Source organism: Rhynchophorus ferrugineus, unplaced genomic scaffold (assembly GCF_030347505.1).
Source record: "Rhynchophorus ferrugineus isolate W39M unplaced genomic scaffold, kcgeb_rfMv2 rfM4, whole genome shotgun sequence".
In the NCBI taxonomy this organism is placed as follows: domain Eukaryota; kingdom Metazoa; phylum Arthropoda; class Insecta; order Coleoptera; family Curculionidae; genus Rhynchophorus; species Rhynchophorus ferrugineus.
Window position 1 is genome coordinate 54,189,574 of NW_027472583.1, and position 27,311 is coordinate 54,216,884.

General features: G+C 32.7%; 2 protein-coding genes and 1 long non-coding RNA gene across 3 annotated transcripts in view; 2 read left to right on the top strand and 1 right to left on the bottom strand.

The window, feature by feature from the left end:
- The window catches only part of LOC143196263 (uncharacterized), a 66,455-nt gene extending 62,371 nt beyond the window's left edge, over positions 1–4,084 (bottom strand). Inside the window, exon 1 of the mRNA XM_076403924.1 lies at positions 3,923–4,084. The gene's annotated coding sequence lies outside the window, so the exon portion shown is untranslated. The remainder of the gene's footprint in view (positions 1–3,922) is intronic.
- LOC143196265 (uncharacterized) lies at positions 1,889–26,873 on the top strand. Its single transcript, XM_076403926.1, has 14 exons — positions 1,889–2,097; positions 4,415–4,570; positions 7,792–8,036; positions 9,492–9,687; positions 10,773–10,945; positions 13,475–13,622; positions 13,699–13,830; positions 17,842–17,945; positions 19,598–19,781; positions 20,162–20,464; positions 23,884–24,198; positions 24,279–24,484; positions 26,345–26,604; positions 26,656–26,873. Exons 1-14 carry the CDS (start codon positions 1,899–1,901, stop codon positions 26,726–26,728), a joined length of 2,694 nt encoding a protein of 897 aa, XP_076260041.1. The 5' UTR covers positions 1,889–1,898; the 3' UTR covers positions 26,729–26,873.
- On the top strand, positions 15,518–16,048 carry LOC143196279 (uncharacterized). The gene is made up of 2 exons (XR_013005715.1): positions 15,518–15,801; positions 15,874–16,048. It is a non-coding gene; the product is annotated as an uncharacterized LOC143196279 (long non-coding RNA).
- Positions 26,874–27,311: the final 438 nt, after the last annotated feature.

Here is a 27,311-nt window from a genome sequence, read left to right on the forward strand (position 1 = left end):
CAGGCATCGATATAGCATTTATCCAGGAGACTCTCCTAAAACCCTCTCATCGTTTTTTCCTTCTAAACTACACGGTTTAGAGGAACGACCGAGTCCCTGAACGCGGTGGTGGAACTGCTATCGTAATCAAAAAAGGCATCAAACACAACCTTCTACCTTCAATTGTATCGTCACCAAACATTGAATCCACCTCTATCCAGGTGGAAACTTAGGATCGTCCAATCGTGATTACCTCCTTGTATAGGAAATGCTCCACGTATGACTCGTCTGCCTTGAAAACGCTATTCGATGACCCAACCTCAAAAGTAATAACCCCGAAAATCAACTGTGCTTTTAACCGATGTGAAAGACTTGGAGCGGTTTTCTTGGACTTAACCAAAGCCTTTGACAAGGTTTGCCACGAAGGATTAGTGGTGAAATGCATCCGATTAGGTCTACCCGATAACCTAACAGCTCTTATCAAAACAATTTCTGTCAGGATGATCGTTCCAGGTAAAGATTAAAGATATTCTCTCTAGCCGGAAAGATATCGAGTCAGGACTTCCACAAGGCTCGCCCCTTGCACCTGCTTAATTTAATATTTTTCTTTCAGATATCCCTAGAAGACCACAAGTTGAGGCAGCTTTTTACTCAGACGACACTGATTACATTGCTTCTTAAATAGTAGCACCGCATATCCAAAGCAGACTGTAAGAACAACTCGATGAGACGGTCCAGTGGTTACATTTCTGGAGGTTGAAAGTCAACTCACAGAATATCCAGGCCATCTTCTTCCACAGGAAGCGTTTTGTACCGAGCATATCGCATTTTAAATTAGAGAACGCCAAAATTCAGAAGAAGCCGCCTATCTCGGTCTTGTTTTCGATCGCAAGTTTAGGTGGAACTCCCAAATTCAAAGGTTCTGGAAAGGTCAAGGAATTGTCAATTTGCGATCGGCGTCAATTGCCAAATTGTCTCGGCCTTCTCCGGCGAGTGATTAACTCATATACCGCAAGCTGCGTGGTGTGATGGTCCTTGTTACTCTTAATGGTGTTACTGGTTACTTGCACCCTCATTACTAACAGAAAAAGTATCAGTTAGGGTCGTTGGATCAGCTGATAGGGTGGGGTTTAGCGGGTAGTCCAGAGGCAGTCTCCACATAATCAGTCCAATTCGCTTATTCTTGCTGGTGTCCCCCAGGTATCCGTAACAGGATTCCCTTTCCCGGATTCAGGCCAAAAACATATAATTAACAGTTACCAATGGAAAATTCTACTAGAAAATTATGTATATGTGTCTATGTGTTATAAGAAGCACTATTAAGTGAAGAACTACAGGTAATAATATAAATAAGTGGACCCAGATATTAAAATGTAAAGAGAGTAAATCAGTACATATTGCTTTCATCTACAACCAAACTACAACCAAAGTATTTTGGGATGAATGTTGAGGCAAAAGTTCGCTGTAAGGAAGAAGAGAATAGAAAAGAATTCAAATAGAAAAAATATGTATAGGTTATTTGATGTGTATATGGGCTTATAGTGTATATTCAATACAAATATTCCAGAATAAAGGGGTGATAAGTATTGTGAATACATCCATATACTATAGGAATAGTTACTGATATGAGAAAAAACTCCATTTCCATGTAAACACCACCTATTTTGGTTTTTTGCACATATTCAACTGGGACAACACTAAGCTAATAAACGCCAATTCAATAGAGCACTAAACCGCGTGATCTTATGTAGTTGGGTAGTGAAATGTACTAAATGATAAAAACACTGAAAATTGTATTAAACCGTATTTTATTTGGTTAGATATTGATTGGTTTTTCAGTAAAAATTGTGGAAGGGGAGATAAGCCAGTTTTATGCGTTATTTCGCATTCTGTTTTCAGTGTCAGTGATAAACCATATAATGACACATTTACTAAATATCGTACTAATTCTCAAATTAGTACTTATTATGTGCAATTCTAACAATATCATGTATATACTGAAAGGAAAGGAACCTGAAACACTAGCGAGTTGTTTAATCGATGGACCGGAACGCTACAAAGCCATTGTATGGGTCTATCCGTTAAATTACCCCCAAGCCGATAATTATATAGAATCAGGTAAGTTACCGTAATTAGTGATTTCAATACAGCATCTACCTTGTGCTAATTTATATTTAAACTAGAAGACCCCACAATCCTGTTCAAACATAATATTTTCAACATTTTAAGTTTGTCAACGTTTTTAATTTTTTTATGATCTCAAATGCAATGATATTATGGCGATTAATCATGATGGATTATTATCGTTATTAAGGATTATGAATTTTTGTACACCTATTAACAATGTATTAACGAAATAGCCGTATAGCCGAATAGACGTATTAACGAGAATGTTGAAAACAAAAATGAGAATTTATAACAAAAAATTAATACCAATAAAATATCTAACACTAAAAAGAGAAAAATACAATATTTTAAAGAAAAAAATTAAAAACTAATTATGTACGTAACGATTACTATGTTCATATTTTATTTTGAAATGTTTTCTTCTAAAGCCGGTTCAATTTTTTTTAATATTTAATTTTTCTCTTTTTAATTTTTTAGCTATATGCACAATAAATAGTTGTTTTTTATAAATATAACATATTTTTTAAAAAATATCGATATTATTCTCAGGTGTCAACACCAACAAAGATTATATTTATATTTACTTTGCAACTGCTGATCCCAACATTTAGTTTTAGTATATTATTATTTTTTATGCTAGAGAAGAATCATTTTTTTCGGAAATTAGACACTTTTATTTGAACCAACATACTATGATTTTGCATTCAAACGACTAATAATTACATTAAAAGATATATAAAGATAGAAAGGCACAAACGTGGCAAATTAGAAAGATATCACCAAATTACAAGTCGAAATATTTTTTATCTTTGCGGGTTATGGATGTACCCACTTAAGTTACCCTCTATATTTCTATGTTTTATGTTTCAAATATTTTGTAACTTTCGATTGAAAACTATTCTGTTGGTATTTTCCAGTAGGCGGCAGCAAGATCTTAAGTCACAAGATAGAATCGTCCGTAATCAGAAATGACGATTCCATCTATCGTCGTTTCTGAAGAGTTGGTCCAATGAATGTAGAGCCTAAAATATTTCTTCATATATTTTGTGTCACCGATCTGCCAGCTAATCCTGGTACGTGATTTGGCCGCTCTTAATTTTAATTTTTAGGCCTATGAATTATCCATAAGCTTCAACAATGCCGAATATCAACAGCAAAAAGGCAACATTTTCGCTAAGCCGATGAATATATAGATATAGTTAACAAATTTTACATGAACAATTACCCATATTTTGTACCTCTAGATTACAATGTGTACATTTCTTGTTGATTTATTCGATTTTATCAAACTTTAACAAACATGTCAACAGAGTTAAGATGAGATATTCTGTTGTCGTCGGCTTGTTCTCAAATATTACTTATTAATATTAAGGTTATCTTTATAGGGGTTTTTATTACTTATATTGTAAATATTTACATGTACAGATTGTGGTTCGCCGAATGCTTTTACACATTTTATGAGGTAGATTTCATTTGTTATTGCGAAATTTGTATCTGTGCAAAAAAAAAACATCAAATTTATAGTAGCAGTTAAGTCTACTCTAAAAACATTTAGTTGGTTCTTATACAGAGTTTACCCCTCGTGACAATTTCTTGTTTTTTTTTTGATGCATAAAGACCTAAATGTTCACACATAAATGTACCAAAAAAATTCACCATTAGTGATTCCTGTATCCTTCCTGCAAGGTAGTCAGTAGGCTCATTGCAGGACATAGAGAAGAGTGGAGAGAAGAGAGTATATATATATATATATATATATATATATATATATATATATATATACCTACGATTTTAAATTAATAAAATAATTACTTACTATATGTTTACTTGCACTCGTCTATTTTTATTTATACACTGATATTTTTATATTGTTAGAACCGATTATATGAAGCTGTTTGGGCAATTAAAACACTGGATTCATCTGAGTAGCTCCCTATTTATTTCGATAAATATTTCGGTCAAAGCCCCAACGCAGAATGAATCAAGATGGCGGGATCTTCATCCTGTCCGGATGGCTTTAACACGAGCCTGCGCCGTAGCGTTCATTATAATTTACAGGAAACTATTTTAATATTGACTTAGGCAACCATGCATACATGAGAACATTACATGTAGGCGCATTCACCCAATTATTTATATATCCAACAATATACATTATAACTATTAAGATCCAGTCTAAAACTATTGTACTTATTATAAATTTAGTAGCGTGTGTTCCTTGATATGCATTTCCTCTGGCGTAATGGCACATATTAATTAACAAAACCCAATTTTTTAAACATTTATCTATTAATCGATTTTCTTTCAGGGACCTCATATCTGCCAGATATAGAAAATGATTATAATTGCAAATTTTTGACGGTGAATATGAAGGAATGTTCTGACGGATGGAAAATGAAAAATTGGACTGTGGATTACACGTCATTAAAAGTGAACGAATTTTTAGATGACAGCAGGTGGGATGGTAAGTATTACACAAAAAAGATATTAGGTCAAATTTTAAATCAAATAATCAGGCGTAATCTTTAAGTTCAATAAAGTCCACTAAAACAGACGATACACATCAAAAATGACGTCGAATATACTATCAAATGCAGTTTCTAAAAATGTGTTTCTATTCCTTCTCATTTCATGCTAATTAGGAAAAAAAATTCTCTGATGTGTCGTAACATGTCAGCGAATCCTATAAAATTTAATTTGTTGTGGATACGGGCTGGCTCTATCGTCAAATGTCTATAAAACATTTAGTAATAATATGTTACAATTCGGCAAACGTTTTAATCCAAAGTTCTAAGTTGATACGGCAACATTGCGACACGCTGACGTCATAAATATTGATGACGGGCATTGACTATTTTATTGTATAGCCTATACATCATTGAGTTCACATCATGTAAATACCATGGAGCTATCGATAGAAGTCATTTTATAGGGTGCTTGCATACATTTTACCATATCCATAACTAGGCTTAGGGAATATTAAAGTAAATAAAACAATGAACCTTAACTATAACATAAACCATTTACTAAACTATTAAAAACTCACATTTTGTAACAAATTGATTGTAGATATATTCCTTTATACTTCAAACACTAATTACTATACAATAATATTGAGCGTTTCTTCAATTAAAGCCAAGTTTAATATGCTTAGTAGAAAATGGGCTTACCCTCCAAAAAAACACCACTATACTTAATGAAATTAATTGGATGCCTAAAGACTCAGTAATGTTACAATTTTGTGTTTTTTTTTTGGTAAATATATACCCTTTAAAAGTTTTCTTTTATGTATTAGGAAAGTATGTTTGCTTGTCTCTTCGTTGGCAACTCGCAAACTTTGGCAAATCGCTCTTCCTTATCAGCAAATCGTACAGCTGCTTATATAGATAGATTTAAATTAATTTCTTGTTTATAACCCCTTTTTATGTTATCGTATGTCCATTTACCCTACCTAAAATTCATTCAGAGGATATTGAACACATCTATACTTCTATTGGAAATTACCACCTTGACAATTACATATTATACAGATTTTTAGCTACTATAACTACTCCTAACATTGTTATCTGAAGAACTCTTTAAGCAATAATATATTTTTCCTTTTTCGTCCTGTGACTTCCAAATTTGAAAGTCTTCCACATCCTTAACATATAGATTACCACAAGGTAAAATGCTGGAATGCTAAATTAAGAGGCATTCCTTGTATAAAAAGTAACATCAAAAAATTACTTTATAAGAAGCAGTATAAAGTTCTTTAATAATCAAATGAATAAATTCCCTATTTATTGGCATTTCTTTTGATGAATTCTGAGCTTGCAGTACTCTTGATAGTAAAGAAACTAGATTAGAACTAATTAGTTTCTAAATCCAATCGAGATGTTTCTGGAAGGAAATCAAGGAATTATTAGATATACTGAAAAAAATATAAAACGAGACAACTAAAGCTATTTTATAAACGCATTATTTATAATTAAAATTTTTAGAACAAAAAAAATATTATTTTTAGTATACAGGGCACTTCAATATAATGTTTTGTAGTTGGAGTTATGTTTTTAAAATAAATTAAATCTATAAAGAAGCCTAGAAGTATATTTGGCAACATCAATGTATTATTGGGCTTGCCCCGAAATACGTTGCGCCGACCAATATACGAATAGTGCCGAAAGTAGCCATATTTCCGGACCACGATGATTTCTAATAGATTTTGCTGTCACGTGGATCACTCTCCTGTATTTAACCCATTACTTTTTCAGTTTAAGGATTACCGTAGAAGATATATTTTTCATCGCCATTGCATTCAGTGCTCTCAGTACTTCCTTTCGTTTGGATCTTTCATTTTTGACCAACTGTTAAGGTCTTTGAAAGTTTAATCGTAATTTACTCCTGGTTTTCACTCAATACAGGTCGTTCTTTGATATTCATTTAACAATCGCTCACATTTAAATCGCCGAAGGTAAAAAAACAATAATTGGGATATAATATAATGGCATCACCATAAGTTTTAAAAGTAATTAAAAATCTTCAAAAGTAATAAATATTTCTAAACTGTTGGACAAATGTTAAAACCGTTGAGTTTAACAGTTTCATAGAGACCGCTAAAACCCTTTAGGGTAGTCTATTACACTATTACACCTACATCAATTTCAATGGTTGATAACGCTGGTGGATTGGTACCAGGCGATTCCCGACTATAAAAAACTACCACGACGACGTCTCGCTTTCTTCTTTACACCCTTGTAACAGTAACACTTCCGCAGCGCTACCGTACTTCCTTCACCTAACCTAATATCCTGTCCATTCTCCCATCGACCACATTTATCATTCAATATCGAAATAAACAAGTTTTATCCAACCAGTGTTTTCAGCCTCGTTCGAATTTCTTCCGCAAAATAGTAGTGAGTGTTGAGACAAACAATCGCATCGACAGACACACATTACGACCAACCAGACGAACATTCCTACAGTTGTTTACATAGATATTTCTAATTTTCGTCAGAGTAAAAGTGTTGGTTTTATAGGTCTCAAAACATCACGACGCAAGATATTCATGTGGTAAATAAATAAATAATATTTTGCAACACCACTGACACACATGCAGTATATTAAGATGCCAACGTTTCTGAGAAAGCTTATGTGAATTATTTAACAATTTTAACGGGATTGTAATAGGAGCACGATGGTTACATTTCCACAGTTAACACAACTGAGAAACCAGAGAAAAGAGACAATATTTAATCTTAAGCGGACTTAATCATGCTTTTCTCAAACGATTTCTCCAATATGTAAATGTCACTGCTTTGAACTTATTATTCATTTCCTTTCTATTGTATTATTGTTTTTATTTTGTCCCCATTTGAAGTTTCCTTTACGTAGGAAAGTGTATATTTTTGTTTCTAAGAGAATTTAAAGAGCTCGCAAGTAGAACAGGTGGGATCTAAATCCAATCTAAGTGTTTCTAGAAGGAAATCAAGGAATTACTAGATATACCGAGAAAATATAAAATAACTAAAGCCATTTTCTAAACACATTATTTATAATTTAATTTTTCATTGAAGAAATTTTTTAAAATAATAGTACTACCTGTATAGCACTACAATATAATATTGTGTAGTTAGAGTTTGCGCTGTATTAACGAAAAAGTGTTGAACAGTGTACACACGATAATTAACAAAAAATTTTTTTCAGACCTGCCCAGTATATTAACGAATCAGGCTTTTAAGGATCCCCAACCCAAAAGCGTAAAAAGTAAAAGTAGTTTTTCTGTAAGATCCACGGGCCCTGTTGATATCTCCCTGTGTACTGATTGGGATATATATAACTTTCCCTGCTATCACATCCGAATAGGCGGATACGAAATAAACGTTTCTGAACGTATGAGTCTGGAGAATGATTCCAGCTATACAGAAAGTCAGACAATAACAAATTACAAAGTAAGATTTTTGATAGTATCTAAAATGATAATGTTAGATGTAAAAATATGATTTAATTTTTTCGATTTTATAACAATGAATGAATAGTGATCGAGTCATTTATTGGACCTAAACAGGAGTATTTCTAACATGGAAGTGGTAGCTAGCGAGGATCCATATCTTTAGTTATATATTGAGGCAGATAAATAATCATAGCGTATAGTTTCGTTAATATTCATCGGAATCATCTTTATATAAATAGTTCAAGCAGATTATGATCCTTAATTACTTCCATAGTAATATTAACACAGCGCTGATACGCATTTACTGACTTTTCCTTTCGTTTTTAGCAATTGGAAAATCATATAATGCAGATCCACCAGCCAATGCCACAAGCATAGTTTTCTTTTTTTTATCATAAAAATGTCGTAAAACGCAGCGTATATTTAAATTTTTTTGGTTGGTTTCGGTTTTTGTCGGTTTTCGACGTTTATACACTCAAAGTAACACTAGTGTGTCAGTTTTCGAACGATTCTATCAGGTGTTGCATTAATTACTTTCAGGTTGTTCTGATATAATTGACCACTGACCATAAGTGTGGAAAGTTATAATTTAATACATATGTTACCTTCTTCTATTAATATTAACCTCAATCTGCACAAGTTACGTAGTGTCAAAATAAACGAACTATAGATTTTTAACATTTACATTGCTTGTTTCATCAAAATATAAAAACGTTTGAAAGTCATAACTTGCTAGTAAAACTTATGCACCTACTATAAGAACATCCAAAACATAGTTTAGATAATTTAAATATGGTGATTACAACATTCAATATAAACAATATTGGATGAAGACCGAACAAGAACTTGAGTTTTAAATTGCAAATTGCAATTATACTTCGGATATTCTAAGCGAGAGCAATATGGTTGGAGATGCTCTCCCATCAATAGCAAAATCGGTTATTTAACTGTTGGAATCACACGAAAGTTTTATCGCACCTTTTGCACCGATAGTGTAATTGTTTTGAGAGCAGCACTTAAATATATCTTAAATAAAACTATTTGTCACGAAAGTTACAATTTATTTCCATTATTTAATATAATAATATTTTTTCGACCTAAAATAATTCATTATTAGATGTTGCTTTTGTTCATGTGATGACTTAGCAACACCACCAAGAGATACTTGAAATAAGCTAGGTAAGCGTACCAAAATTGTCAAGATTGGAAATACATTTAAATTCAACCAGAAAGATGAGAAATGAAGTCTCCACGGACAATAGGTGTGAAACTACCAATCTTACATCATTTTAATGAATATTTGTTTATACCTTTTAGTAATATTAGATGGTTATTTTTATTATCTGAAAGGGATTCGTGCTATTCATATCAAGAATGGCTTTCTAAACATTCATGTCCAGAAAGGCCAGCGAGTAGGAGAATAGGAGAATATATTAAAATCATTCTGTTTTAGTCTAGTACCAAAATAATCTCAGAAGATGAATGGAGACATTTTGAATTTAGCTTTAGTCGTAATAGAAGTGTTATTTTGGTGGATAAGACTACCAACAGGACTCTTCTCGAATACACAGATACTATATTTGAGGACCTTTCCTATATATTTTTAGTTTTGCAAAGTGAGCAGACTGGCGTCTGGAAAATAAGTGAAAGTAAGTGTTTATTGTCATTAAAGGGCGTCTGTTGTAGTGGTAGTTTACTAGGCACTATCGTGATGTAGGAGGGAAAACAAAGTTGTAAATTACATACAATTTATTTTCTCTCTTCTTTGAGTAAATTGATACCCAAAGACGAGTTGTTTATTCTAATTAGTAATAAAAATATATATAAAAATAAAGATACTTATCAATACGTTATGGGAAAAGAAGTATGAATTAGATGGAAACGATGAACTTACTAAATCGTATGCCAGGTTTTGGATAACACTGACATATAGGAATTCTATTGTTTTTTTTGTTCTTGGTTAATTCTCGATACCCTTATTGTTTTTCGACGTTCTACTGCTTCCGATCTTTTGGTTCAATTCTTCAGTAATTCTTTCTTGTCAACTCTCGTAATTATTTACTAATTCTGATTCGTTTTCTTACCAATTATATCTTTTTAATTGTGTCTAATTCTTTTTAGTTGCAAATCTTAGGTCAATTCTCCATTCACTACATTTTATTATCAAAAATCTCTTAACAATTTTTTCTTTAATGCTTTCTTCTTCTAATGCTGCTTCTCGGGCGGGTTTTTGGTGGTGGTTAACAAAGCTAGTCCAAGAAACTCTTTTCGGTACCCAGATTCGTTCAGAATATTGAGGTGGAAAATACTCTTCCAGCTAGGAACGTCTCTCGCCGATAGAACACGTCTGGTTTCGCACTCTAGAATTCTAGAAAATTCTATGATTTCGGGCCATCTCGATGTTTACGGTTATAGGTGTTATAAGCTATAAAGTCCGACAGGCTTCGTCTAACAGCCTCGGTATTTGGAGTCCTATCATCCGAAACACTGGACAACGAGCCGATTAATATATTCCAATATTCGTAAACTTAAATTTAAATGGCTTCCTTAAATATAAATAAATAAAATTGGGTCGCAACATAAAGTGTTGTAAACACCTTGTAAACAATTTCTAAAAATTAATATGCTCTTTATTTTTCTTATTATATTTTCTAATATTTTTATTTTTAATTATATGTTGGGACATTTTTACGACGTAAACTAATTAACATACTCATTAACAATATTTTTTTAGATCTATTCTTGTCTACAAATAAAGCTGGGATATCGCGAATGGGACCTCGAATAAGCACACCATCCAAAGATTTATGCATTTCACTGTTTGTGGCTAGTTGCAACGAGTGTATCATGATTTTCTTTTATATGAAAGGAAAACATCGGAGCGTACTGAAACATGTTGAACCAACTGTAAGTAAATCCTGCAGTACATTACAAATTTGCAAAAAAAATGTAACGCAACAGTACTTTATATATTTAATGTTTTTTATATGTTAATCTGAAAACCATGATTGACAGTGAAATCTCTTTGTTTATGTATCATTCTAATGTAGAGCAAAGCAGGAAATTACTTTAAAGGATGTGTTGTTAGCGACAAACAAATCAACTTATGTTAAAAAAGACCTGGCTTTTAACATTTGACGGAAAATCTCATGTAACAGGCTCTTTCCCTTTTCAAAAAGCTTAACGAATTGGGCTGTTTAAAAAAGTTAAAGAATTGCGTATTTTGATAAGCAATATCTAGTGATGAAACTGCGACCTGACGAAGTAAATAACTGTTTAGTAACTTAACCTAATTGTTAAGTTTATCGACTTTGATATTAGTAGTTCATTTGATAATTGTTCGATAAGTTCCCGGCCTACTATGATAAAACAAATTTTTTTGGCAAAATTAGTTTTTTTTTATTCAACATAATTCCCTTCAAAGGTGATACATTGATTATAATGACCCTTCAACTTTTCGATACCATTTTTGTACCATGATTTGTCCTTTGCTACAAAATAGGCCTTAGTTTCGGCGATCACCTCTTAATTCGACGAAAATATCTTCCCAGCGAGCAATCTTTTGAAATCTGAGAATACGGTGGATGAGGAAGCAATTCGAAGCCCAATTCATGTATTTTTGACACAGTCCATTGTCTTGGTAAAGCAGCACTTTATTTTTCTTCAAATGCGGCAGTTTTTCGGCGATTTCATCCTTCAAACAGTCCATTAACGGATGACTGCCGATTGGACTTCCGAATGAAATGATGGAGCCATGTTTCATCCATTGCCACATATTGACGCAAAAACTCAGGTTTATAAAGCTTGATGATCTTCAAACACTGCTCCGAATCATCAACTCGTTATTGTTTTTGGTCAAAAGTGAGGTCGCGCAGTACTCACTTTCCACAAAGCTTTCTCATACCCAAATATTCGTGAACGATATGCTGTACACGTTCAGCTGATAACTTTAGAGTGTCTCCTATCTCATTTAGTTGGATTTTTTAAATGTTTTCATCGGTAACAACCTCTTTTGGGCGTCACTGCCTTCACCCTTTTCGGAGCTCATTTCACCAAGTCCAAGCATACCAATCCTTGATGGTTGATTTTCCTGGGGCAGTGTCCAGAAACTCGGCATCAAGACAACTTTTTGCTTCAACTGTATTTTCTCCCTTCAAAAAGCAATATTTTATCAACGTGCGAAATTACTTTTTCAGAGGCTAACTAAAAATATACGGATTTAATTTTAGTAGCGTCATCTATGTGTCAGACCGGAGACTTTTCAATTGACCTGTTAATGCTGCTTCATTCTTTCCAATTGTCGATTTTGGTTTCATTAATTTAAAAGTGTTGATTGATTCTAATGCCAGAAAGGGCATGTAAGCCCAAAAAAGTTTTAAAACCTTGAAACGATGGTGATATGATAGACTTATTGAATGAAAACACAGATGAAGCTCTCAAAGAACTTTCAGACAAGGCAGCTTACCGGTTGATGAACGAACTTTTTCCAGACGTTCGCATGTGATGGGATAGGCCCAAAAGGAGGGAAAGGTCTACCACACTGGAACATTAATATATCGGCTTCACTGCTTGGCAGGAAATATGAAGAGCTGTATTTGGCATACTGACGATAAAAATTGGATCTACTACAACAATCTCAAATGCAAAAATCTATTATCAAGTTAGATCTGGGGAGCCCTGATGCTATGAAGATGGTGGCATCAGGGAGGTGTAATGTATTAAAAGCTGATAAAACCGAGTTGTTACTGCAGTTATTTATCTATGTCAATTGAGCAAATTGAACGATATCACGATGAAATGCAGCAATAGCGAATGATACACCCAAAGTTATCCTCTTACAGGACAGCACTCTATGAAATGTTGCAGGAGGTAAGGGTACCCATTTTACTCTCTGTCACATAATGTTCGCTTGATATGCAGATATAAAAGTAGTTCAGATCGATGCAGCATAGCTTGGCTGACAAACTGTGTCGAAATACTGAAGAAGCGCGAAAGACGATCGATGATTGGAGGGCGCCAAACCAACATTTCTCTTTCGTCATGATATCACGATGTTACCAGAAAGATGGGGAAATGCTGTAGAAAATGATAGCACATATTTTGATTAATATATATTATACTGTTTTTTTTCCTAACGGCATTTTTAAAGTAAGAAATGATTAGGATACATGTGGGTGAAGTATACCTTCGACAATAGTCTCAAGTTCAGTCTCCTCACAGTACATACGTACTTTATATTTATGATTGTCCATAGCCAATAGTGTAAGATCTATCAAGGAAGGGTCACAGAAGTTGGTTGCTTCCAGTCGCTATGTCCAATCCAAATAAATCCTAATTAGTAAAAATCAGCAAGTGATATAAACTCTTTATTTATGTTATTTATTATTAAGTTTTTCTAACAGTATCATTTCTCGTGAAAACAATGATTATCTTTAGCATGAAAAATGGATAGAAATAAAGCTGAAACAAGAAAGCGTACCATTATCAGGGATCCAGATTCAGGTAGAGACGACGTTTGTAAATAAAAGTAAGCTAGTTGAAGGATGGTGGGCGATTGATGATGTCCGAGTTTGTCACGAAAACGGTAAGTCTCTATCATTATTCAAATATAGATCATATTTATTATTATTCCTAGTGTAATATGGTATTTTGTTATGCAGAGATGAAAATAAGTTATCTCAAGCTGAGATCAGAAATGGAGTTTGACCGACAAATGATTGATAATATATCTTGTCAGGGAATTAATAGCTCAAATCGAAATCTAACCAAAGCAGAGTACGATGGCATTAAAAGTAAGCAAATTATTTTATAATTGTTGAAGATGTTTGGGATATTTTTATGTTTTGCTGGTTTGACCCCATTTTGTTCATTGAGAAATTTTTCTCGGAATAAGTTTCATTCTATACGGCTATCAATTAGGCAATGTCCTAGAAACAAAGGAACATACAAGGGGGGTTCAAATATGATCGAGACAAATACTCTGACAGGTTTATTTGCTATTGAAATAATTTACAAAAATGTACAGTTTTTCTGGGTATTTCGCCTCACTAGTTACGAATTTTATACATCTTTCCGGAAGTTTTTTGATGCTGATATCGAAGAATTCCTTAGGTAACTCGGACAGCCATGCGCGCACGAACTCCTCTATCTCGTCGTGTTGAATGTTCGAGTGGTTCAAACATATGGTAGTCGCAGGGTGATAAATTCAGACCATAAGGAAGGTATTCCAGCACCTCCTACCCCAATTCCAATATTGTATGAGTGGTATGAAAGCGCGATTCATGGTACGATATCATAATGAAAGACTTTTCTATTCATCTATTTTTACTGCTAAATGTATATATTTCATTACTAAAAGTGGTCACATTTTAATAATTATTAAAAGATATCTCAATGATATTGAGTAAAATTTAAATATGGATAAAACTAGAGAAATTGGTAAGATCAAATAAGGAGAAAATCATCCCTTTGCTGACTATCTATGTGATGTCCTTGAATCATTCTCCGAAGCTGGCCGGGAACTCAAAACCGAAATAAAAGAGTACACTAAATATGTTCTGCAAATGTACGTACAGCTGAAGAGATGTATCTTAATGAGGTTGAGAGAATGAAGACATTTCAAGGAACAAATATCACCAGGCTACGAATTTATCGACCCAACCATTATCTACTACACAAGGGAATCATATGTTTAATCAAAATATCCAAAAACCGTTTTAAGCTTGAATACTTCCCATGGCAACAGAAAATTACTCAAGATGTAGTGGTGCCCAAACCAACCAAGGAAATGACCTCGTATAGACTTCCATATGGGTTTAAAGATTTGCTTATACAGCAGTAATTGTGTATGCGGGAAGGGCAGAATTTATTTTGTATGGTAAGTACATTGTTTTAAATTTTGATCGAATCCTCTTACTTTTTCATTGCATGAGACGTCCAATATAGTTTTTAGTCTTATTCAAATTGATTCTCCATACTTAGTACAATTGTTAAAATATACAGCAGCTGGTGAATTTATTAGGGACAGTACTCGTTTTTATGTAATTTTGTTATTTTATGTAAAAAATTATATTGTCTTTAAAGGGTTATTTTATCGTGAATATGTATTACTATCATTGTTATTATTTCCGGAAGTGGTAACATGGTATAGGCGTGTCATTTATCAAATGTCTGACATTTCTTCTCATTCAGTCATTGTTCGTTAAAATCCGCGCTTTGTAGTAGTGTTGTTGTATTGTCTAGATATTATAAATTAATTGCTTTTAACCGACTTTTTTGTCTAAAATAATCACAATATAAGTAATCATCAGTATAATAATTTTTTGCTATCTTTTGTCTACGAATTTACATTTTATTAATAGTTAATTTTACACTTTTCAGCATGGGTAAGTCCTCAAGAAAATGTAAAGAGATACAGACGTTATTACTGCACTCCATATATTCCCAGAGAAAGATAGCAGCTATTGCTGGAGTTTAAAAGTCTGTCATAAATCGAATTAAAGTGAGAGATGATAATAAAAGCCTCTTGAGTCCAATCGCATTGCCAAATGTGGTAGAAAGAAATCACCACATCTCGTATTGATCAAAAAATCGGAAACAACTGCTTCGAAAGTTCGAAGAGGACAATGCGGAGGCAGTTGGTTGAAGAACATCTAATAGGACGGGGGTCTTCTAAATACATACGCCCAACCAAGAGCATGGAAAAGAAACTACCCCAATTGGCTAGACAATATCGAGATATGTCTGTTGCAGACTGGAGTCGAGTAAATAAAACTTTATTTAACAATACAAACGGTCAACCACGATGTTACAGTATTAATTCCATTAATTTACAGATATGGTATTCCGGGGAATCAACCTTCTAAATTTTGATTGACGAAAGTCATTTGTAAGATAACGCCCTGGTGAAAAATTCGACGCCGATTGCCTTGTAGAGAAGGTAAAACTCTGGTGTCATGGTGTGGTCTGTTATCTCAGCCAAAGGCATGGGACGTTTATACATAATATATGCGTAAAATTAATAATATTATACGTAAAATGGGCAATGAAACAAGACCAATAGAAGCGAGTACTAGAAACACGGTTACTACCGCAGATCAATGTTTACGTGTCAGAAGTGTTACTGCATACGGAGTGGAAAAAATCACTTTTTTGCCTTGGCCGCCAGGGAATTCATCAGAAATTAATTCCATAAAAACATGTCGGAACTCACCAAACAAACAATTTCAGTAGAAATCAGTATCGCCAAGCAGCAGAACTACAGGAATATGCGAAGACATGTATTCAGAGTATCTCCCAACGCATAGAAGCTCTTACTACAGCAAAGGGTTGCATCAGTGAATATTAAAACGAATTCTATTGTTTCTGTAATAATATTAAAATTACTAAAACGAAGCTTATAAAACTGTTAAAATAGGTATATTTTTTAGTTTTTACGATCTCAAGAGATTAGAGATACAAGTAAAAAATATAAGATATCTAATTGAAGGCATAGAGTAAGATATAGAGTGTACCATCACAGATACCTGTAATGAAAATATTTTGTTAGGTGAGCATTTAATTGGTAGACGATTTCATAGGCATCACGTGACTAACCTCTGACGTCACATTGCACTGACCAATTAAATATCAAATAAAACCAAAACATAGTTTTTCAAAATCATTTATTAATATAAAATTCGGTATAAATACAAATATTATCAACAATATCAAAAAGCTAAAATAAGTTGTATTAATGTTTCTGTCTTTTTATTCCCTCATACTGAAAGCAGAGCAGCACAGCTGAAAGTTTGTGTATGTTAATATTTTACATACTTGTTCAACACAAAAATGTAATGAGACGACATATAATTATTACTACAATGTTATTGTGAAAATTATGGAACGGCAATAAAAAGAGTTCAATCAATATACGTCACACTTGACATACTTGACATATATACTTGACGTAACTATATATAATATTTTCATGATTTCTTCTGTTGTATTCCTGTAAATAATAGTACATATGAAGGCACATGCACTATATAAATAATTGTATACGCACCGGGCAAAAGCAATGCTAAGTCACATTCATATCGTTAATCTAGCTAACTTCTGGCTTCCTGGCTAACTCATTATAATCAAATAATAGTGATTATATTTAAGACACAAAAATGCTAATTGTATTTTATGTTAGACACACAAAAATGGTGTCGTAAACAAACTGAAACAAACAATCGCGTTATCGAAATGAGCCAATTAAATGCCGTTGTAGGCCAATTGAAATGAACCAATCAAAAAGTGGTCTCGGAGCCAGCTTTGAATGGAACGCAAAATATTTCCTCGCCTATTTAAGTAAAACCTCTATATATACTCTATGGTTGGACGTTAATCATTTATCCATCATATTGTCCCTAATAATTTGGCCACCTACTGTATGCATAGTAGTGACATTTGCAACTTGATTACTCTGATGAGTCTTTACATTGAGTCTCATGCCGCACCTTAACAAAAGCATGGGCCACATCTAGAAATGCGACAGACAAAATCTTTGAATTATATTCGTAATTGTAGAAATTTGTCTTGAATGCCGCTCTCTATATATTTTAATTTTTGATTAACAATAATGAACGTGAACTTGGTTATAATATATAGGAAAAGATAATAAGAACAGACAGAAGGACCAGAAAACCATTGTTTAGAATTTAACGTTGTTACAGGATATTTTCTTGGATTGGAAAGTTCTTTGGATTTTCGCATTTTCCCTTTCAAATAATTTTACTTTTATTTCACATTCTATACAAATACTGTTTTGTTTGTAGCTTTTCCCCATGTGGATGTTGTAACTAGGGACACTTCTATCAAACTGAGCTGGAATCAAGAAAATCCACATAATATACCAATCTATTATTTCTTGTCATATCATGTGAGTACAACAAAATGTCATAGCTTGGTTGATTCCACATCGATAGCTGAATTCATTAGGTTGTTTGAAAAGCATCATGCGGACTGCCAAAACAGAAGTGTCTCCATGTGAAAATTACTAAATTTAATATGGCAAGCTAAAAGTATGATGCTTTTAAACACGCCGACTACGAGGGTTGGCCCATTAATAAGGTTCCCATCAATTTTATAAGTAGACAACATCATTTCTTCTCATACAAATTGACATGACCAGAAAAAAGTAACTTTGCTTTAGTTTCATTTTACATAATCGCCCTATATTTTCAAATGTTTTTGTAGACGATGCTCCAATTTCTGTATCTCATTATCATAAAATTACGCCATCGACCCGTTAACGAAGAATGTTCCGTTAAATTGCAGAACAAGTGATAGTCACTAGGCGTGAGGCTTGGACTGGAAGATGGGTGGGGAATGTCAAGAATTGATTTTTGTATGACAATGGTTTCCAACGATGGTAGGAATCTAGGATGGCAACCGATCCTGAAGAAAGTCACTGAAAGTTACAGCGAAGCCCTGCCGGGGGAATTGAGATTGACTATTTGGGAATATTATTTCTGGATCAACCCTTGTAAATTAGGTTGTTTAATAAGATATAAATTCGATAAGAAATTATGTTATTAGGTTTTAGATTGTGTTATTAGCTGTTGTGGATATGCATAGGTAGCGCGATATATTATCAATATCAATCTTCTGCTTCATAACAAAAACGTTGCTTTTGGTGCCGTAGAACTAGCATTCTTTACTACGTCCGCCATAGACAATATCAGTCTCCTATTTTACAGATCGTTTTCGATTATCTTGATTCATATCTTTTTTATTTTGTATTCCTTTTTTTTCTAAATATGCCAATATGATTTCTTGATACCTTATGGGGAATTCTGCAAGAATTTCTGATTGTTTTTTAAATTTATGCTTCCTTATTGTTCATTTGCTTAATCTTCTTACCTGAATCCCTCAAGATGAATGCATTTTGGGGAAGGACACGTCTGAGGTGATGCATCATCCATAGTCATCAATCCATAGTCGGCGCTTACAGAGAGCTACTTCTCTGCCAATATGCTGACGTTGGGTCGCATGACTGATACATGTCTTTTCAGATCTATTAACTATATCTTCTTCCGAAAAGGTTTTACAATTTTCCTCAAGCATTTCTTACATTAATTCCTAGTTATATTGTCCAGAAATTGAAGAGTCGTCTTTCGCCCATTCTTTGGGTTTCTTTCCACAATCTCGATTCCAACAGGTAAATTGCTCACTGAAAGTCCGAATACAAGACTAAAGAAAGATCCTAAGTACTAGAACTCCTGCACTAGCTCTAACCCGATTCTTCTCCAAATTTTTAATTATGGGAAACCAATGAGTTGTTAGAACTTTGGTATTTTCATACTTGTGGCACAATGCATATACCACTATACTTAAAGCAGTGAAAAAACGACACCCTCTTGCATTTACACTCACTATTTAATTATAAATAATGATATTTAATATTTAATTATAACATGTTTTCAAAATATATTCTAAACTATAAAGCATATTTTTCTTGTCGAACAACTAAACCTACTGAACGTTGTTGAATATATTCCATGGTGTGGCACAAATAATATTATGTTATAGGGTATAGATGATTGCAATACGAAGTTAAGTAATTCAGTACGATTTAGATCGATGGGGTTTTTATCCAGCAATTGCAGCGAATTCAAAATAAACAACTTAATTCCGAAAACTAAATACAACATAACTATATTTACCCCAATATACAAGACACGGCTATACTTACGAATAGATACTTTGGAATCAGGTAATAAAACAAGGTCTATATGATATATTTGTAAAAATGATAACTTCCGCAAACGATTATAAATCTGGAAGACTTTAGTATCAAAGACTGAATAAATATTTGTTTTTGAAAAGAAAAATATATTAAGAAAATTACTACGCTTATTTTGGGACCTTAATTATTTGGAATCAATTAAAAATGATAAAGCACTGTACTAAATGTTTTCAGTTTAAGGGATAGTATGTTTGTTGAAAAATAAAACCTTTTTTTAAATTCTACTTCATCCGATAAGTACAACCAATGTATATGTGATATATTATTATACTGTTGTGATTTATTTGTATATATATATATATATATATATATATATATATATATATATTATTTACTTTCTGTTTTAGATAATATTACCATTGAGGAGTTGCCAAATAATATTAACATACAACCTACTAATACCAGTGTAAATATTTCATGGGCAAAACCGAGTTGTAACACACGAAAGGGTTCACTAATATACAACTTAACCATTACTAGTCCGAAATATAATATAAACAGGAATATAGAATCAACAAATAATTCATATAATTTTAACGATTTAAGGCCATTTATTATTCATACTATTCAAATAACAGTTGCTAGAAACGTTACCATGTTAACAAAAGGATATCAAAAGATCCAGTACAACTTTACAACATTACCAGGTGGTGAGTGCTACAGATATTGTAATTGGTACAATAGAAATGGGATTTTCAATGTGGTGATTGTTCGAAAGGGTGAAATTGACATTTTTCAGTATAATTCCCATCAACTTTTGTACACGGATCTCAATGATGTTCTGATTTATAGATCTGAACTCTAGTAAGATGTAAGATTTTCTTGACGCTCGTAAAATACCCTTTTACGGAAATACAAGAGTTGCATTTATATTTTGACCATAACAATGGAATTACAGTAATTTATTATCGAAAATGGCTTATGTTATTTCAAAGTATTCTCTATAATGATCCTATGATACACTTTTGCATACCCTAGAACCAATCTTCATTTAACACACATTTTCCATTCTGATAAAATTTTCAGGATAAGCAGAAATAACAAAAATGTGTTTTGGTGCCAAATCAGGAGTGTATGGAGGATGGATCATTAAATGACCTTTGGGCCAGTCAAATATTTGTTATTTTAACCGACGTGTGAGATCTTGCATAATTACGACGAGTACTTATTCGTATTTCAGGAAGCACTTAATGGCACGAGTGTCACAGATATAGTTGTTCCGAATAAACAGAAGAAATATCTTTTGCTTCGACGTGCTTAGCGCAAGAATCGTCTCTGGGAATTGGTCATTTGCAGCATTTGGGCTCCTCTTGGAAGACCCATACAGTCTTTGGGGCTTATATAAATAGACCCAAGACCCATCGCCTATATTTTTTGATCAAATTATGCGCTATCCATCATGATCAAATATTTCATCTTACAGTGGGTTACATGACGATCTTCGTGCAGATATGTTCAAGAGTTTTCATGTCACAAAACTCAAAAAAGTTTGTGTTCAAATAACAAGTTCTGAAGAAATTGATGGTTATAAATGTCGAAATTCCAATGGTCAGATGGAGCTTAAGTCAAACACTTGCAAATATGGAGTTTATTTTTTATTTATTTCATTTATACTGATAATAAAAAAGTTACAATAAATCGCTAATAATATTTATATGTATACCTCTTGTAATACTGCTTTGGATTTGTATATTTTATATTGTATATTCTTGCTCCAAATATTCTTGCTTTTTTCTCTTCTCAATAGTATTTTCCTGTAGTCTTTCTCCTCGTCGTTCTTGTTTCCCAGACCCTTCCACACTCTGCAAGACTCCCCACCTACTAAGTTATTTTCTTTATATACTCTTATAGTGCCTCTATTTGAAGTTTCCTCTTACATCTATGAATTTCAGTTCTGTTATATAATGTATTCTATGGTATATATATATCCTATATTATAATGTCCTTTGTGGTAATCATCCTTCCAACGCTCAACGTTATAATCGTTCTATATATCATTTACTCATACCTTTAGTTAAAGTATTCATTATCTTTGATGCAGTATAAATTAAAAGTTTTTCAAACTCCGGAATCAATTTCTTTCTCATGGCTTTCGTTTGTTTCTATTTGTATTCTCAAATGTTCGGTAACACAATTAACTTTAATAATTTAATGCAATTCATATATTGCTTTACTTATATGTAAAAACGGGTCTCAAAATTCTTTGCTATAAAATTAACATTCTCATTTAGCACATGAAATTATGTAATCCATTTAAAATATCTTTTGTTGTTTGAGGGTATGAAAATGTGTATCTGTTTCAATATTTTCTAGCCTCATCATCGTTAGCTTGATGGTTAGCTGTAGGAATGGACTAGATTTTGAAGGATTCGAAGAAACAACTTCCTCATAGAGTTATAATCTCTTATGACTGTTACTTTCAGGAATATTGCGTACGTCTGACAACCTGACGACCTTGACAGGCTCATTAGTTTACGTGGTCGAACTAATCAGACAGCATTCTGTCTCTTTTTAACCACAATAAAAGGAGAAGGAAGATGTTGTCTGATTCTGAAACAAATTTAGAAATTGCGGCAGGCAATACATTAAACATCTTGATGACGTATGTACAAAAAACATTGAATAAACTAATCCTTAGCCGACCAATGAAATGTTATATTGATTGATACTTAGACATTGTATTAGTATTTAAATTCTTCTTGTGTTTTATTTTCTATAAACATATATATATATATATATATATATATATATATATATATATATATATATATATATATATAGCACCAGATTGAGACAACTAAACAATTCTATTATCAGACATGGTATTTGTTGAAAACAAAAGATAATATGCATGATATTATGACAAATAATTGGCTACTTTTATTCTAGAAAAACATTTCTTCAAAAATGCAAAATTCAAGAAACACGCCCTTGTATTGGCGCTTAATAATTAGAAGATGTCTCTCATTATTATAAGCTGCTGACAGATGTTCTATCAGCGCATATATTTTCGATAGTTGATTGCAAAAACTCTAAATAAATCACAAATGGCACATGCGGAAGTTGTGTCTTCAAATTCTTCAAAATCTATTCCATTCCTACAGCTAACCATCAAGCTAACGATGATGAAGCTAGAAAATATTGATAGTTATACGTTACATGAGCCAGCATTTAACTATTATTTGGTCTATTAAGAGTATTTATTGTTTTATTTTAATTGAATACAATTTAATATTTTTAAATTGTAAAACATGTATTCTACTAATTTTCATTGATAAAAGTTGATACAACTACTCAAAATGTTTTCTATAATTTTTACTGCTTTCTAGCAACATGTGTCAACAAAGACTAAAGTGTCAATAAGAAGGCAGTATATCTAATAAATATACTAGGTGCGACACAATTTTCCATTTCGAATTGCAACAATGTATCATTCACAATTCGCAAGAAATCGCAAAGGAATTATTTTGCGTCTATTACTCGCTGTATCGTTCGTTCTTTTTTGCAATAAAGCATCGTTCATCGATATGAAGGACTTTTCTGGTCTAACTGATGACCATTTTCACTTGGAATTTGTCGCCTGAGAGTCATTTGTCATAGTCAGCCACAATACGTCAAAAAAACTCGACATTTTTCCTGAACAGTGATAGCCGGTGATTCTTTAGCGGTTCCACATGGTATATTCAGTGAGTTCATGTTGCAGAATTGTTCTACATGTTCGATATACTAAATTGCATATAGACGTCTGGAAACAGTTAAGCCCTCAAACTCTCGGAACCTCTTTTGAGAGTCGAGCGGATTCCCACTCAGTAAGTCTTAACAATGCAATTGTTACGACCAAATTAAGAATTATTGTTTTATGGAATTAAGTGTCGAAACCATCAAGAGATAGAGATGATCAAAATACATGTAAGCGCTTAATATAATTAAAGATCGCTTTACCAGACAAACCACGGATGCTTTGGGGTTTGGGGTTGAAGTCCCAAACTGTGTTTTCGTTTCCTTATTATTATTGTTATAATTATAATTACTCAGTTTAATATAAACAATAACAATTTTTATGTTTTAGTGGCCCATGCAGTAAAAGATTTGAGTATTTACGCTATGGGATCAAATATTGCCTATTTACGGTACGAACTGCCTCTAAATATAACAGGAGTACCCATTCAAGTAAGAGTATCAATATGTGATCAAGACGCTGTGGAAACAAGGATAGTTATTAATAAGCCAATAGAGAAGTGCCTATTATGGACCAATAAATATTGTTTGCAAGTCGAAAACTTATTGGTGGGGAGAAAATATATGTTTTCACTGTCGGCTAGGAATAATAACACTGATTGGTTTGGAAAGGAGGTACATACTTCCGATTACGCAACGGAAAAAGGTTAAAATTTAGAATTTTATCACATGACTTATATATCCATATCCATAATAAGAATTTCAATAATCCAAAATGGTTTTTAGTTCCCGCGTCCCCAGAAAATGTAACATATAAACTAATAAATTGCACGTCAGGCTGTAAATTGAAAGTTACCTGGAAATATCCGTATTTTCCCAATGGAACCATCGACTTGTTCTATATTTTTCTGAAAAACACTGAAACCAATATCACGGAGAAGTTCCAACAGACGATATTCAATAACACCTTATTACCGATTTATACTTATGAGGTTATTAGTTAGTTTTTTATAATTTGTATGAAAACGTAAAAAAAGTGCTGATTCAAGTTGCCAGTTTTAGTTTCAACTATTTAAAGGTGGTACTTTTAAGAAAGGAGGGCATGGAGGGCTAACAGAGTTACACGATTTATTCGTTGTCGATTACCAAATTGCATTATCTCTTATAGTATCCGAGATATGGTCTATCAAAATTTTACAATTTTGGCTCCGCTTCTAACTTGGGCCAAAATTGTAAAATGGTCTCATGAATTACCGATTTCATTCCAATTCACATTCCAAGTAATATTCGGCATGTTAATTCCATTGTCGATTGCCAAATTGCATTTTTTCTTATAATTTTCGAGATATGGACTATGAAAATATTACAATTTGGGCTCTGCTTCTAACTTGGGCCAAAATTGGAAAATGGCATTATGAGTTACCGATTTCGTTCCAATTCACATTCCAAGTAATATTTGGCATACTAATTGCGTTGTCGATTACCAAATTGCATTATCTCTTATAGTTTCCGAGATATGGACTATCGAAATTTTACAATTTTGGCTCCGCTTCTAACTTGGGCCAAAATTGGAAAATGGCATTATGAGTTACCGATTTCGTTCCAATTCACATTCCAAGTAATATTTGGCATACTAATTGCGTTGTCGATTACCAAATTGCATTATCTCTTATAGTTTCCGAGATATGGACTATGAAAATATTACAATTTGGGCTCTGCTTCTAACTTGGGCCAAATTTGTAGAAAGGTCTTATGAATTACCGATTTCGTTCCAATTCGCATTCCAAGTAATACTCGGCATGCTAATTACGTTGTCGATTACCAAAATGCATTATCTCTTATAGTTTCCGAGATATGGATTATAGAAATTTTACAATTTGGCCTCTGATTCTAACTTGGGCCAAAATTGTAAAATGGTTTTATGAATTAGCGATTTCATTCCAATTTACATTCCAAGTAATATTCGGCATGCTAATTACATTGTCGATTACCAAATTGCATTATCTCTTATAGTTTCCGAGATATGGACTATCGAATATATATATATATATATATATATATATATATATATATATATATATATATATATATATATATATATATATATATATGTATATATATATATATATCGTCAATCTGAAACAGATTCAAAAGCATATTGTTACTGGCCATAAAAATTGTACTACTTCGGTAGTCATAAGCTTAAAAAATGATGGGTTAGTTCAGGAGGAAAATATTATTGTGCATATAATGGGATCAACAGATGTCATCCGCTTAAATGAAGACCCTCGGTCACACGTTACAAGAGTTGTGAAGGGTACAATCCGATTTCGAAATTCTGAATTAGTGCGAAAATGGATCGCTACTGAAAGAATGGTTCTTTCTTTCGACGGGTTATCGCTAAGTTTTGAAAAATGATATGAAATGTTTTGATTAGCATACGTCGTATTAATTTTTCTCAAAGAAATCCTTTTTAAAGTGAAAAAATGGTCAGAATACATACCAACTTAATATTTTCGAATTGGTTTTTAATTAATATATTATCTAAATGTGTCGATAAGATACTGAAACTAAAAATATCACTTAATATATTGCTCAGTAGGACTAGCCCAGAGTTGTTTTTAAATCTATTTCCAATAATTGAAAATATTTCAAGATTATATTTTGTATTTTGGCGACGATTTTTTCATGCGGTTCAATTTTAAGGCTGTTTAACCGTTCTTGTACGCTTACACACCACTACGCTCAAAGGAGAATACCTAATATAATTTACATTTTCAGTATGTATTTCTATGGCATGTAATTTTTTAGTTAATTTCATTTCAAGGTACTTAATGTATTTTGTATTTTAGGTGCCTAATGTTACTTATAACAAAACATATGAGTTGTTACTTCAATCTGCTAACAAGAAGTATTTTAGTAATTTTACTAAGATTGAGATTCAGATTGTGGAACATAATATAACCCAATCATACAGTTACCGAAAAAAAAATTCAACATCAATTCAAACGCTAAACCCAGTGCAAACAGCAACATCTTTCACCTATTTTTACATTTTATTGTTTTTATTTATTGTTTTAATTATACACTTGGTGGCGTTTCTATTATATAGGTAAGAATTTCTTAAATATAATTTCCAACTTAACCAACTATATACTTACAGATATAATGGAAGAAAACAAACAGTGCAGTTAGAGGAAGATGATTTACCCATGGTCGCACAATCCCATAATTGATCCATAACAATATAACAGAATAACAAAATAATGTAAAATTTTCAAGCTTTTTTATGCAATATTCTAGGCTCTCGCTCTTGCAAGTAGCTAATTCTTCAGTTCAAGTCCTCTCTGGCTATTCTGTATTCGTAAACATCAAATTATTAGAATTCTGAAAACTTCAAAATGGTTTAATTAATGATTATATTATGAAACTGAATAAATTGCCTGCGAAAATTTAAATATCTTGTCAACAAAGGCGGTAGATGATTCCTGTTAATCTCGAATGTTGTTATGTAACAATATATTAGGATGAAAATATCGCATGTGTTGTGTTTTTCTTTCACAGCTGAAAGATATCTTCCAATAAGGCAGACACTTTAATTTGTTATCTCTACAAAACATGTAAAATGCAAACTTGTATAATCATAATCGGTTTTTGTCCAAACTTGCCATACCTCCAATTTGCACTAGAACTAGTATTTAACGTATGCCCCGACTTACGGTCTACAACATTTAGCCTACTGACTGGCGAGTAACCAACTTCACGATTATTCCAGAAGATATTCGTTCCGGTCTTACCCAGCTTGGTTACTGACGTGCC

Coding starts and splice junctions, on each gene's coding strand:
- LOC143196265 (XM_076403926.1), top strand. CDS start 1,899: ATGACACATTTACTAAATATCGTACTAATTCTCAAATTAGTACTTATT. Junction 10,946..13,474: donor TGAAACATGTTGAACCAACT/GTAAGTAAATCC, acceptor GATTATCTTTAG/CATGAAAAATGGATAGAAAT. Junction 20,465..23,883: donor CTTTACAACATTACCAGGTG/GTGAGTGCTACA, acceptor TTTATGTTTTAG/TGGCCCATGCAGTAAAAGAT.